The 16,046-nt window shown below is 40.3% G+C and overlaps 1 protein-coding gene across 2 annotated transcripts in view; it reads right to left on the minus strand.

The window, feature by feature from the left end:
- The window catches only part of LOC128742765 (organic cation transporter protein), a 29,180-nt gene extending 13,583 nt beyond the window's left edge, over positions 1 to 15,597 (minus strand). The window contains exon 1 of one of the 2 annotated variants that reach the window (XM_053839216.1): positions 15,513 to 15,597. In XM_053839216.1, the coding sequence (XP_053695191.1) occupies positions 15,513 to 15,561 (49 nt within the window). In that variant the 5' untranslated portion in view covers positions 15,562 to 15,597. Of the gene's footprint in view, positions 1 to 3,357; positions 3,701 to 15,512 lie in introns of those variants that run through there. The other variant, XM_053839217.1, reaches the window with a different exon arrangement.
- Between the last annotated feature and the right edge of the window lie 449 nt (positions 15,598 to 16,046).

The following is a 16,046-nucleotide window of genomic DNA, read 5'->3' on the forward strand; positions in this document are numbered from 1 at the left end:
ATTTATTAGCGTGATTGTATTCTGCGCATCACACACACACATTTACAATTTAGCAATGTACCATTAGTTTTTCATCATGGCCTTATCTCTGTACACTTCCTTGTTTGACAAGCATTTCTCCAATGTATTGGTGAGACCGGAATAGTTAATATTCAAATATTAATTTGCGTAGGACTCGTAAAATGGCTGCAATTTTATTTTCCCAACAATTTTAAGTATTAGTGCATTGAATAATTATGACATTTTTCTTAAATTATTAAAGTATTAATGCATTGAATTAATTATGAAAATTTTCTTAAATACAGTGACTCTCGTTATCTTGCTGGCCGTTTGAAAAAAAGTACCCAAAAATTGGGTGACCAGGTGATTTTCTAAGTCCTTCCAAATGTTCCAGACCACAATCCACAAAGGCATAAAAAGCCTGAAAAATTCTATAGGCAGTTCATATAATCCTAAAAGAATTGCTTAAACACCAGTTTTAATCCTGAACAGATTTAATCGGAAACTAATACAAAACGAAACAATACTGTAAAGACTATCTGAAAGTTATGGCGAATGTGGGAAGTAGTTATATACGCCATACGCCAACGCATCATATTTTTGTGTATTTCAAGGCAGCATATGATTCAGTCGACCGCGAACAGCTATGGCAGATAACGCACGAGAGCGGATTTTCGAACAAACTGACGTGCTAATGTGCTGCGTGAGTGTTCTCGAGTCGCTTCAAATCGCGCAAAGGGTTGCGGCAAGCGATTCAACATCGCTATTGAAGGTGTGGTCCTATGCGCGGGCATCGAAGCGAGAGGAACGATCTTCAGCAGGAGTAGCCAACTCCTAGCCGCCGCAGACGACCTCGATATCATTAGTAGAAACCTTGGAACGGCGAAGGTAAACTACACCAGACTAAAAACGGAAGCTAGGAGGATTTGGTTACAAATCAATGCGTCGAAAACCAAATATATGGTAGGAAGAGGCTCCAGAGAAAACAATATTCACCTGCCATGGACAATGACTATTGACGGCGATAAACTGGAAGTAGTAAGTAGTGAATAGTTCCTATATTTGGGTTCTCCGGTCATCGCCGACAACAATATGAGTAATGAGATTCAACGACGCTTTCAAACGTTGGAAGGAAGTTGAGTACGCCACCGCACAAAGCTGACGATGTACAAAACGTTAATCAGACCGGCAATTCTCTATGGACTTATGATTGTAACTTTGCTAAAACATACATACACTTGCCAATTTGAACGAAATGTGATACAGACTATTTTAAGCAGAGAACAAACGAAAAGCGAAGAGTGGCGTAAGCGTGTGAACCACGCTGCAGCTGCATGCATTACTTAAAGAGATTCCTACACCTGACGAAAACCAGGAGACTACGGTGGACCGACCACGTCGCAGGGATGCCTGACGACGGTACAATGAAATCCGTTCTCTTCAAGAACCCCGCCGACACCAACCATAGAGGGACCCAACGTGCTCGATGTCACGACCAGGTTGAAGCCGATTTGCGTGTGTCGAGGTGCTTAACGAATTGGTGACGAGTATTCTAAAACCGAGTGAAGTTGAGAGGAATTCTTAATACGGCAAAACCACCCCGGCTCTATGCTGCTAGAAATAAATAAGTAAGTAAAAAGTAAGAGACCGTTTCGTAATTTTATTATTCACATAACTATGATATTGTACACGCTAACGACATAATTGAAAATATTTGCACAAATCAATAATACAAGTTAAATTGTGCATAAACTATGTACTAAATTTTGCCGAAGATCGAAAACCATATGTCATCGAAATATGACACACAATAATATTTCCAAATACGTTATTTGCATTCCAAAAAAGAAAACTTTATGTAATCTGCAACGGTTGACGTCAAAGATGCTGTTGACTCAGCCATTCAAGTGTAGATGCCACCACTTGATTTAGTCGCAAATCTCATCCAAGGTCAATCGTTTCGGATTTTAACTAAATGAAATAGAAAGATGATAATGACTTCCACAATCATTGGTGGCAGATCGATTGAAACGAAGAGATATGACAACCGTAAAGTTGTTTCGCGTGGGGAAAGTTTTTCCGCTTTAGCAATACTAACGTTGAATGTTGTTTTATTCATCATCATTCATACGAACCTTTCCACAAGTTGATTGCAGGGATTGATGGGAAAAACACCTGATATGGGAAACGAATACATTTGGCTCGGCAGTGGATACTGGTGTGCAGTGGGAAGAACGTGCTAACATCACGTGTACCGCAAACCATCTTATCCGAACTGACCGACTTATGCGGGAGCAATCACTTGAAGCTCGGGAGTGCTAATTGAAGCTTGGTCTATTACCGATGGTAGCGATCTATTAGGATTGGCTTGAGGATACACAAATTGATCCGCGGTTTGGTCTATTATATTATCCGTTCGTAAACATTGCAATACACAGTTGAGTACATTCACGAAGCGGAACGCAAAGCGAGTGTTTATTTTTGCAATTATGCTTTACGCATTCAATTATTGTTTCGCGGAACCTTCACAAAGTGCGAAAATAAAAACTTTCCAAAACTTTTTGAATCAATCCATTGAACTGTTGAATGTTAAACATGGGCATTTTACGGTGATCATTTTTCTATAGACTATTTTTAAATTGTGTTATAAACTAAAGAAACAAACTAATTTCCAATCCAATCAGATATATCTATCCTAATGTTTTATATTGTTTATATGTGCACTTTAATCTCCAGAAATAAATTTTCCACCACATGTAGGTAGATAAATAACCACAGATTAAAACTTAATTCATCAAGATATATGTAAAAATTTATAGAAACAAAAAGTCTGCAAAACGTCCGTTAATTAGTATCACAGCTCAGTAAAATATTGCTCTGAAATATTTTCATCAATTGTAGTTTTAGTTCTTATTTTTTTCTTTAATTTTACTTCCCAGTCATTTTCATTACTGTTTGTCAAACGAAGATTTAATATTAGCAAAAAGTTCATAACATGTGATCACAATGAAGAAGTTTTTTTTATAAAAAACAAAACTTAACCTCAAGGTTTTTAGTCTTGATCAATTACCCCCCCCCCCCCTCCCTTACACTCTTTCCATCCATTCCAAAAAAAAATTATTACTTTCCCATACCGTCCCTTCATTAATTGTAGAGCCCCCGTTTCAAAAAAACTAAAACTCAAGTGTCAACAGTGCATGCCTCCTATCGATACATTAACGTTCTTTTAAATATATTTTCCACTTTTACTAATATCAATCATGTTCTGTAAAGTGATTGTGAAATCACAAAAAAAATTAAAATTATATCATGAAAACTGGCAACAGATACAACTCTATTACACTTATCTAAACTTACTCTTCCTGGTTTTCCACTAATATTACTAATCACTGTTGAACTATAACTAATAATACTGCAAGACGCGAGCACTTCCGTTTCTTTACTGCCAGTAGCCGGTTAAATCACATCAAATCGTACGATGAACACTTTTTCTTGTGCTTCAGTCCTCAGGTGACTGCACAAAACGTCAATCATGTACTCATACTTTCGTTTCCAGCTAATGCATAAACATTAATCAAGTGGTCGAATCGTACTACTGGAACGACCTTCACACGTTTCAAGCCCGCATAAGTGAGATCAACCGACAGTTCACTTCACTATTCCAGCGCACCACTCTTTGCGACAGGTGGAGCAACACTTGCGGGAACGCTTCTTGGCGGCATTCAGGGGGCGGCAATTCACAGCATAGGTACCACAATCCGCGAATCTCCGATCCGATCGCGCTCCGAACCGGCACAACACTGCGGCCGATCAATTTGTTTACCTTTACTTTTATAGCTGCATATGTTTCTCCAAAAAAACATTCTACTCTCACGTGCGATCTCTATGTGAACGCTACACACGGCCGAGCGATTTTGAACGCTGAACGTCGCGTTCCATGACAGTTACGCTGTACTAACCAGGTGAGAGAGGAAATCAACCGGGGAAAACCGTCAGTCTTTGATTATTTTTTGGATCTATAGATTCACTGTATATAGCATAGTTAAGCAATGAATTAGGGAAAATTGGGCAAACACGACGGAACTATTTCAGTTTTAAAATTTTTAATTTTTAAACATGCTAGAGTTGTAAAAACTTTAAACGAACTTTAATTGAATTCTCAAGAAAACGTGCATTTCTTCATACGTTAAAACAGTGAACCACAAAGCAGTACCTCAAACTCCCTTAAATATAACTCAGCTTTTGCTAGGTGAGTCCAATGAAAACCTGTTGGATACTACACTTGACACAGGCGGTAATGTGGTGCTATTTGGTGGCTGCTGGGAAATCTTGCATACTGCCCAACCAGCAGCTATTGCCGCAAAGCAGAACCGGTTAGTATTCTGTTACGGTAAATTGTAACGTAGGGTATTTTGCCAACGGTTGCACAATAACGTAATTTTTTTTTATTCTAAATATATGAAACTGTAAAAAAATTAAGAAAAAAAATCAAACTATTTCACGTTTAAGTGCAATCTTTATCGAAGACATAACGGTTTAGTAAAAAAAAATTATGCTTTTCTGATAAATTTTGACAGGACTTCGATCTCATTTTCCTATACTTGAACATGAACACTCATTGCCCAAATATGTCTTGTATCTCACCTCGTTCAAAGATATAATTATTGTTGCGCATCAATAAAAAAGAACTGATCGTTCTGTTAGATTTTATTCTACAGTAATATTTTTTAAGGTCATTGCACCATTAGGTGGCTTCTCTTAGGTGCCATCCTGTTTATTATCATCAACCCACGAAGGGATCATAAACTAAGTGAAGCTCGCCACCGCTGTTGAGATTTTAAAGAAAAACTGCAAATTAATTTTGCTGTATATCCAGCATTGACGCCATTGTTGTAATTCAAAAGTAATGGAATGGGTTTCTCTTGGCAGCTCTGCAACTTATCTGCTAAGCCGATGTTTAAGTTTGATATTTTCGTGGGTATTGTGTCAGCAAAGGAGGGAACCAGAAGAGACATCAAGTTCAACATTTTTGTTTTATCAACGCGAATAGACGCTATACTTAATTTCGGACAGTGTTTAAGAAGCCGGAATGTGGAGAGTGAATTCCTGAGTGAAGTCCCGATGCTGCAAACAGTTAAACTACCAAATTTATTTATTTTTGCATCAATTCCATGAAAAAGTATCTTTTTAGAATATAAAAGTGTTCCAATATTATTCAATACTTATATACTTGTCACTCACTGTAAATTTTACACTCGAATTTTTATTTTGTATTTAGGGTACTCTGTTCAAGTTAGGCTAGGTCTAAAAGTTTCCGTTTCTACACAATTTTGCCTTCAGACCAGACATTTGTAAAATTAAGAACTTTCGAACCACTGAACCACTTGGTTGGTAAATGGTTGGATAATGTGTAAAACAGACCCCATTGTGGTCTCTAGCCTCTTATCTAGCAATTCCGACCCCTACCTCCACGTGGTACCAGCCGGAATACGAGCAACCTTAGCGGAGATCGGGTAACCAACCCCGGTGGAAACTAAGGTCGTATCCCAAGCAACAATGTGAGTTTTATTGTACGCTTATTGTGGTTTTCATGACCAATTTTAGTCTGAAATGCCATCATAAGAGTGTAATAAAACCCAAATGGTTACTTGGGATACTAACAGGGGAGGAGGCACAGTGTTGTCTCGACACTGAAAGATGGCAGCCCCATCCCGAGACTCGGTAGCGTAAGTCCTAGTACGGCTACCTATCTAAACCCAAACAACTAACAACAAGAGTCAAGAAACATCTTCTCGGAATATTCGGCATGGACCAAGGCGACGAAATAAGGACATGGAATGGAGACTTGGTACCTGGAACTGCAGATCGCTAAATTTCGCTGGTGGCGACAGGGTGCTGCTCGATCAGCTAGAACCCGAAAGTTTGGCATCGTGGCACTGCAGGAGATCTGTCGCAAAGGCGAGAAGGCGTGGAGGATCCGTGGCGGCAAAGCCCAATTTTTCCAAAGTGGTGGAGCGACCAACGAGCTGGGAATGGGCTTAGTAGTGTTGGGCAAAATGCAGGATCGTGTAATGGACTGCAAAGCGATCAACGGGAGGATGTGCGTGTTGAGGATAAAAGGCCGTTTCTTCAACTATACCATCATAAACGTGCATTGTCCGCACGAAAGTAGACCCGACGACGAGAAGGAAGCGTTCTATGCGTAGCTGGAAGCAACGTACGACAGCTGCTCACCACGAGACATCAAGATCGTCATCGGGGATATGAACGCCCAAATCGGCAGGGAAGCAATGTATAGACCGGTGATCGGGCCCCATAACCTACACACTGACACGAACGATAACGGCCAGTGATGCATCAACTTTGCGGCTTCCCGAGGCTTGGTGATCAAAGAACCTTCTTTCCCCACAAAGACAAGGCCACCCGTAGATCACCTGACCAACGAACCTCGAACCAAATCGACCATATTCTCATCGAGGGTCGGTTTTTCTCGAACATCACCAACGTACGCCCCCTACGGAGTGCGAATATTGACTCGGACCACTACCTAGTAGCAGTACATATGCACTCAAAACTATCGATGGTTTATACCTCGCGACAAAATCGCTCTCCTCGGCTAAACATTCGGCAACTAGACAACCCGTGAACTGCCGAAAACTACGCGCGCGTACTGGATGAAGCTCTGCCTTCCTCTCTGGAGCTAAATGCTTCGAACCTCGAAAACGGATGGAGTAGGATACGCTCGGCTGTCAACGAGGCCGCAACCGCGGCGCTAGGTGTGGAAACCTCGAGTGCACGGAATGATTGGTTTGACGGGGAATGCCAAGAAGCGATAGAGAGGAAAAAAGAGCTTGGGAAAACTATCTGAGCATATCCACGAGAGAGAATTTGGCCAAGTATCGACGAGCGAGCAATGAGTTGACCACGATCCTGAGGAGGAAAAAGCGCCAGAAGGGGGACAGAGATCATGAGGAGCTAGAATAACTATTCCGGACTAATGACACCCGCAAGTTTTACGAGAAGGTGAACCAAACTCGCAAGGCCCACACACCAAAACCTGACATGTGTAGGGACAAGGGAGGGGATTTAATCACAAACGAGCCCGAGGTGGTCGACAGGTGGAAGCAGTTCTTCGATGAGCACCGCAACGGCGACCTCTGCTACTATATGAGACGCAATGGAAGTAAACCTCGGAGTACCTACAAACGATAACAGCGTACTGGCTCCCGATCTCGAAGAGATCCGGCGAGAATCGGTCTGCTGAAGAATAATACAGCCGCCGGAAAGGACCGACTACCGGCTAAACTCTATAAAAATTGCCAAGAACCGCTAGCAACGGCACTTTACTGGCTGATTTCAAGGATTTGGAAAATAGAGAAACTACCGGAGGAGTGGATGGAAGCCGTAGTCTGTCCCATCTACAAAAAGGGCGACCGGCTAGACGCTGGTCAACGCTGCCTACAAGGTGCTCTCCCAGATTTTGTTGCGTCGTCTATCCCCAATAACAAGAGATTTCGTAGGGCAGTATCAGGCGGGCTTTATGGGGGCCCATGCTACTACGGATCAAATTTTTACTCTCCGACAAATCCTTTAGAAAAGTCGAGAGTACAACGTACTCCCGCATCATATTTGCGTGGATTTCAGAGAGCATACGATACTGTTGACCGCGAACAGCTATGGCAGATAATGCACGAGTACGGCTTTCTGAACAAACTGACGCGGCTGATCAAAGCTACTCTGGAACGAGTGGTATGTTACGTGCGCGTTTCGGGACACTCTTAAGTTCTTTCGAATCGCGCAGAGAGTTACGGCAAGGGGATGGACTGTCCTGTATGTTATTCAATATCGTTATTGAAGGTGTGATCCGGCGAGCGGGCATCGAAACGAGAGGAACGATCTTCAGCAAGAGTAGCCAAACTCCTTTGCAGACGACCTCGACATCATTACTAGAAACCGTGGGACGGCGGAGGCAATCTATGCCACACTAAAAATGGAGGCTAGGAGGATATGGTTACAAATTAATGCGTCGAAAACCAAATATATGGAAGGAAGAGACTCCCGAAAAAGTAACGTTTGCCTCCTACGGCTAGTGATTATTGACGGCGATGAACTGGAAGTGGTTGATGAGTTCGTATATTTGGGATCTCTGGTCACCGCCGACGATAATACGAGTAAGGAGATCCAACGACGCATTCAAGCTGGAATCGAGACTACTTTTCCATCCGTAAGATGTTTCGATCTAGGAGCATACGCCGCCGCACAAAGCTGACAATGTACAAAACGCTAATAAGACCGGTAGTCCTCTACGGACTTGAAACATTACGGAAGACATAAGTCCACTTGCCGTTTTTGAACGAAAAATGTTGCGGATTATTTTTGGCGGAGTGCAAACGGAAAGCGGAGAGTGGCGGAGAAGTATGAATCACGAGCTACAGGCACTGCTTGGAGAGATTCCCATCGTACACCTGGCGAAAGTTGGGAGACTACGGTGGGCCGGCCACGTCGCAAGGATGCCGGACGACTGTGTAGTGAAATCCATTCTCTTCAAGAACCCCACCGGCACCAGAAATAGAGGGGCTCAATGTGCACGATGGCTTGACCAGGTTGAAGCCGACTTGCGTGTGTCGAGACGCGCAACGAATTGGCGACGAGTAGCCCAGGACCGAGTACAATGGAGAGGAATTCTTGATACGGCAAGAGCCACCCCGGCTCTCGGCTGAATAAGTAAGTAAGTAAGTAAGTAAGCTAACCCCTTAATTGCCCTGTACAGAGCAGCTTCAAAGGACTGCTTCTTTACAATAAAAAAATTAAAATTGATAACAAATTACAAAAGCAATGCAAGGCCGAAAACCAAGTTTCATATACAAATTAACTAAGTTGAACACAAAGTCTCTCGACACTCAGTTGTGTTTCGACACTACGTGTTTCAAAAAATGGGATCATCCAGATGGTCTACAGCTGAGATGATCTAGAAAAAATAACGCGGTCGACTTATCTGAGTACCACACGTTGATACAAACTGAAATATTCGGCTACTTGATGGAAAATAATACAGTAAAATAATATAGGAAAATAATATTATACCTACATCCAGAGACTCGCTTTATTTTTCAACAAAATAATATTCCAACGTATATGGGCGCATGTTTCACAGTTGGAGTAACACCTGAACTCTGATCATTAATTTACAGTCAAAAAAAGTTGATTACAGAAAAAAATGTCAGCCAATAATGCTTTCATTGTGAGCTTTTCTTCTTTTAATCAGAATAACAGAATAATCCATAACTATTCTAAAACTCTCTTTTAATACTAAGTTCACGTCGCAGTATTATTTCGAAAATGACAAACAACCACTAACTGAAATGTTATCATGAAAACAGTCAGTGATGAATGAAAGATGAATTGACTACCCTTCTAACACTCTCATTCAAAACAGGCAATAATTCAGCACCTAATCCACTCATAAACTATATCTCCCAACCCAGAATAGGGAAAATACAACCCACCAGGCAAATGACTTAATTAATCTATATAAATTAAATAGCACATTCCATCATTTGTAACAGCTGCTAGATACGTTTATCGCGGTATATATGAGGTCAATTATTACTTAAGCAGTGGCCACTTACAGGCAGACAATGCTGGAAATTTGAAATTGCCCCGGGAAGAGTGACACGTATACGAGTGCGAGGCCTATCAGTAACCATGTGCATTAGGATAAGCAACATCTGCGGCAAAATGGTCTAGACAGAGATTGACCGTCAACTGTGATAAGTAGCCTATAAAATACATAAACTAATTCGACATTCTTAAGACAGGAGGCAATCTTAGCAGCGCACATTCAGTTTAGACCGGTTCATGCATCAGTAGGTATCCCATCGTCTCTAATAGACCATATTTTAGCAAGTTTTGCAGAAAATCTAGCATTTAGGTACATTTTGTCATTAGGCCGTATGAATAAAACAGTATACTTTGCTTTTCTCGTTTAAATCGTATGGGAGCATTTGCTCTATCTCTTTTATTCATACGGCCTATTGCTTTCTGTAGCCAATTTCATGGCGTTACGTTCTGTCATTCTGTCATTTAAATTGATAGCTAGTAAAAGTAAATTAGCCTACAATTTTCCATGCTTCGGATGCTTCACGTTATGTTTGTTTAGTAGCATCTAATGATGTGGGTAATAGTTGTTTCGTGAGTAGTAGATGATGCGCTCAAAATTAAATTAAATTGTTAAATAGACATGCTTTGAACAATTCTCGGTCAATAGTAAATATATCATTAAGTCGCTGTAATATATCAGCTGTGAAATGACGGTAAGCGAACATTTACTTTGTTTTGAATATGACTGATACTAAATCATTAGCCAACTGTAGAACAACTGTTTTTCATGTAATATTTTCCAAGAAACAGGACACGGTGCGACATGAAGAAACTGTACTATCAGCAATGTGTTGCACAAAAAGTACGACATAGCTCGAGGCTTAGGCTCAAAAAGACACAATTGTTTATTTTTTTTTTAAATGATGTTAGCCTTATTCAACATTATCATTTGGTACCAAACAAAATGTTATCGCTTACTCTTCACCTTGAAAAAAAGTCGAACGGTTGATTTCTAAGCGCGACAGCTCATTTAATCTCGACAAAAAATGCTGTACAACGGACAAGATTGAAGTGACCGTCCGGTCATTTGGCATACCGTTTGTTATCAATTCAATTTGCTACAGATGCATCTTCAATTCAATCCCAAGAGATGGTAAACCTTTACAAAACAAATGAACTCGGGCAAAACAAACAGTCGCAGGTATTTTGCTATCAAATATTTAAATGGGAAGGAGGAATATTGTTACTTCAGGTATAATTAAGTGAAAATAATAGGATTATTAGGAATATATTAAAAATAGTGATAATAAAAATAAAAAATTGAAATATTTTGATCTTAATCATCCTTTACCAATTAACTATAGTAAAGATTCGACGCCAAACGATTTATAAATCAAATTCTAAAGACATAAAGCCTTAAATTATTCGTGTAAACTTGTGAATCGCAGATATTGAACATTTTCTTTTACCATTAGCTGAGTTACAATTCAAAATTAGCCTAAGTTTATGTGCAATATGATACCAAACGGCAAATAGTTATCGAATATAATTTTGAAATTCGAATTGATCAGCCGGATTGCAAAAAGGTTATGTTATAGAATGACTTATTTCCCGTGTTTATTTTCCTGTGTGTACAATATCACTGCAATCAGTATTTTGATCTATCGTAATAACGTCCAAGTGTTGTATTCCACACTTCGTTTTTTTTTGCAGTACATCGCTATGGAGTGAGAGAGCTGCTTATTATCCATGCTCAAGTGTCCGTTTTATTTTTCAAATTTATTTACTACTTTTCAACCAGTCACGCACTCTAGAGCCAGGAAATACGGAGACTAGTCATAATTTTCCCTTGAACAAGAGGCTTCATTCGCGCTTCAACCAAGTACCACTTTTATTATCACTTTCCTTGGTAATAGGCAGACCTTGTGGCTACAGGGCCTCCCGTTTTGCCGAATAGGCCATTTCTTCTATTTCAAATTTTAGGCACAATGAATAGAATGTTTGCTATAATAGAGACAATATTCACAGTTCCATGATAAATGTGATTTTATATTGTTATTTGAGATGCGAACAATACTGGTGTAAGGACCAGGCTTGGTTTTCGCTGCCGCATATTTTATATTTTATTATGGGCATGAATAGTCAGAGGTCGCTTCCTTTATCTTTTCACTTTGAACAAAATATTTGAGTAACTTAACACTTATTTCACTTATAAGTTTCCTTAATCTAGTACGATTAATTCATTTACGATACGATTCCTCACTTCTATTTCAAACCTAAATTGTTTTACGATTCGAAATGAAAGATTTCTATTATTTTTTTAAATTCAGTGGAATGTGGCTGCAGATTTTCTTATACATCCTTGCAATGCAAGGTAAGTTAGCTCAATTGACAAGAAAAGCTGGCCACCTGAAGCTCCAAATACCAGAACTGAGCGAGGTGCGTTGCCAGGACACTGGTGAATATAAGTCATTGTCTCAGTAGGTCTTATTATTTTGGTACACGAGGTATTGCGACTCGGAAATGAGGATTTTGATTCCTGTGAACCCAGGGGTTCACGTGGCTTTAATGAAATGGAAACCGATAAATAATAAATTCGATCGTCAACTACCTAGCTGAGAAGGGAGAAAGGACCGCTGTCAATGAACATTGCAGTTATTGTAGATATGTTTCGCTGTCTTAGTGGTATCAGGACCAGTGCGAATTTGCCACCTAAGGACAGAGTAGGCCAGCTACTGCCTGATTATACAGACCAGTTTCAGCGTTGAATTGAACATTTTAAACAACTTTTCCGATTCACAAATGTGTCGCAAGGCAACAAAATGAGTAGTGCATTACGCATGACGTACTATCTGAAACTAGGACGGCTTCATGTTACTCTGTACTCTGTAATAACTGTAAAGAATTCTCCGGTGGTAGCAAGCTGGACTCCGTGCCGGCTTGAAACGTGTCGGTCATATTACGACGCTCCATATTAGGTATATTGGAGCAAATCACAAAACCACAAAAACATCTGAGGCGCGTTAAGAAGCAGAGAAGTTCCTGATAATGCGTTTCGCGCAAAATGCCACAGTGCTGATGCTGGAGTAAGAAAAGGCTGCATACTTTCACTGCTACCATCCCTCCTCGCTATGAACGAGACTGTAGTTGGTGCCATTGATAATAAATCAAACCAAGGATTACCCTGGAACCCTTTGATTACAATGGAGTAATTAAATGACCTCGACCTGGCCTACGACTTTCCCTTGCTCTCCCAACGGCGATCTGATATGCTGAGCAAGCTTGATGATCTCTACTCCAAGGCAGCAGGTATCATAGTTAGTCACCAAGTCAGTGGGAGTGAACATTAAAGATTACTCCAATTTCACAGAAGCGAGACAATAGCTTTTCAATTTTCCTGGTAGCAAGACAACCCCATACGGTGATAACAACACTGATACAAACACACGAATTACCAGAGGTTGCTAGAGGTGACATTTTGGATCTTCGAATGGTCGGCTCTCAAATTAAATCACCTTACCGACCCTAACACGAATTTTCAATTTAATCGTGAAATCCGTTCTATTACTTACGATGCATTCCGCTGGACACAATTTCAGATCTTCGTAAACCGCTGCCTACGGGACGTCCTTAGGGCTTGGTGGCCAAACAGTTGCATTTCCAATTTAGAACTCCATCCTCAAGATAACCAGCGCCAGATAAAAACAGAGATTCGGGAGCGTATGAGGAGGTCACTCGGGCATTTTTTGGGGAGAGGAGCGAACGAAATCTACAGAATGACACTCAACTGGAATCCGCAAATAGGGACAGCGCAGAAGAGGCTTACTAATGGCGGTGTAACTTATCCAACTATATTCAGATTTTGGCTGCGATCGGCGAAAACCATGGAAAATGACCGACCACAGTGAAGAAATTTGACTTCATCCCTTTGTTCAGCTAAACCGGCGGACACAGAAACATGAGTAATTAAGCCTTCAGCAAGTATTTGATTTTTTTCTGGTTTTGAATGAAAATTGCTGTTTTTTCCGGTTTATTACTACGTTGGCTGGCATGAAGGAGGTCTAATGTCGTCATCGTCGTCATCAGCAGCATAGAGCCGGGGGTCCCGGCGTATCCCGGCGTAGTGGTTAGTATTCACGCCTTTCACGACGAGGACCCGGGTTCATATCCCAACCCCGCAGAAGTCACGAATGACCTAAACTGTTAAAGTGACTATAATCAAACAAAAAAAGCATAGAACCGGGGTGGCTCGTGGTATTTCAAGGAAGTTCAAGCATTGTTTTGCAGCAATCAAGGCCGTATATTATTGATAACATGATAAATGTTGTCTTCCAAAGCATCAATAGTATGCAGCTTAACGGCGTAAACCAGAGACTTCACATCGCGCCACAAAAAATAGTCCAATGGCTTAAAATGGCATGATATTGAAGGCCAACACACAGGTCCACTAGGTGAAATTTTTCATCCGCTAAACCTTTCAATAAAGGAGTTTTTGCTTGCTCTGTGTGGTCCGTTACGCCGTCTTGTTGAAATCACAGCTACTCCACATTGCCAAAATCTATTTTGGCATCAAAAAGTCGGTGATCATGGCACTGTAGGGATCAGTACACACCTCTCACGCCGATCCAGAATCAAGCCCGCAGAAGTCACAAGTGACCCAAGCTGTTAAAATCACTATAATTTAACAAAAAAAGCGCACCGTAGGGGTTATCATCAGGTTTCATTTTTGGTTTTTTGCTCAGTAGATGCTCATTTGACTACAGCGCCTCAACGAAACAGAATTTTTAAAACTAGTGTAGGGGGCAATTGTATAGTTAATAGTATAGTATAGTAGAAGAAAGTATAGTTTAATCATTTGTATTCATGGTTATATGTCGCTGCTACCCCGTTGAGCGTTCTTTTTGCTACCTAGTTGTTTCATCTCCTACGCAGAACTGTACTATTAAACGACATCAAAAAAGTTTTTAAAATCGAAGAACAGATATACTTGACATATCTGAGGCTTATATAAATGCCTTGTGAACGGATATACTAACAACTTTCAAGCCGAGTAAAAACAGTTGTCAAGTCGAGTAAAGAAAACAGCTATCAAGTACCATTTGATTTTTATTGTACTTTTATTGAAGTTCTATAACCAAATTTGATCATTTTAATCACTATAAAACTATAGTAATACACCTATTGTTATTTTTACCGTGTAACAGCCAACTTCAAAGCTTCAAATCCAAACTGTAGAGGAAATCAGGAAATACAAACTATGTTAAAATCAAGACATAACTAATTTATGTAAAATAAGTGCTGCTTCCTAGTCGATCGACCCGATATGCAAAAAACTTTATCAACAAGTCCCAGAAATGTTGCCAGAAAATATTCCAATTTTTTCAAGCTGTCTTGGAAACCCCCACTGTTTATCAATTGTAAATAAACTGCTACTGTAGATGTCGTGATGTGAGAAAGTTTTGAAAGAACAATACAAATGAGAGGCGTAATTGTGTACCAAAATACTAAACATCAACATAAAAAATAGCCGGTACTTTCCTTACAACATGTATAAACTTACTTTAAATAGCATTAATAGACTTATTTATTTATATATTTATTTACTTTTTTTAATGACACAAGCGATCCAACTGTCGCAACCACTTTCAGATCGTTGATTGTGGCTAAAACTAATTTATTGGCACGATTTTTGAGATAAATAACTAAAACGTGATGGTGATAATTGGCTGGTCTAAACTCTAAGCTAAATATTTTTATCTGATTCTAATCAACGAATTACGCTCACACAATGGCACATCAGCACATCAGTTCTAGGATAAACAGTCCACTTCAACATTTGCAATTACCCACCTGCCCGCGTACCGCTTCGGTGTTTATATCAGCCTGTTTATATCAATTAGTTTTCTACTCACCGCTATTTTCCGACTGGCTACGCATTTCGATATTAGATTCTGCACCCATTTTCTTGCCGGCTAGTGTTAAGGAACATTTAATGGATAAACAATTTAAACTCCGCTAGGGAAAATCCAGAACACCGGTGCCGATAACGAACGCTGACTAAAACCACCCCTCGTTTCTCCAGGACATGTGCTCCTCAAAAATACCGGAAAATTGCGACTATGACCGAAGGTCCTCGCAGCACAGTTGGTTGCCGCGGTTCACGTCTCCTACACTCGACGGCGAACGATGAACGAATAACCGCAGTGAAACCTCAGACAGTTCATGGAAGCAATTTTGAAAATTAAACGCCTCTCTCCATTCAGTAGCTTCTACACACAAGTACACCGTACGAAGATCCATCGTCAGTCACACTACATCGTTACTGTTACAGTGTAAGCGTTCCAATAATATTATTGGTGATATTTTTGGTACCTATATCTCTGTTTGATTGCTGACACACGGTATTTCTTTCGCCCTAGCCGCGAAGTCACCCTCCGCCAAAAGGG

The sequence above is a fragment of the Sabethes cyaneus genome, chromosome 3 (genome assembly GCF_943734655.1).
Source record: "Sabethes cyaneus chromosome 3, idSabCyanKW18_F2, whole genome shotgun sequence".
In the NCBI taxonomy this organism is placed as follows: Eukaryota; Metazoa; Arthropoda; class Insecta; order Diptera; family Culicidae; genus Sabethes; species Sabethes cyaneus.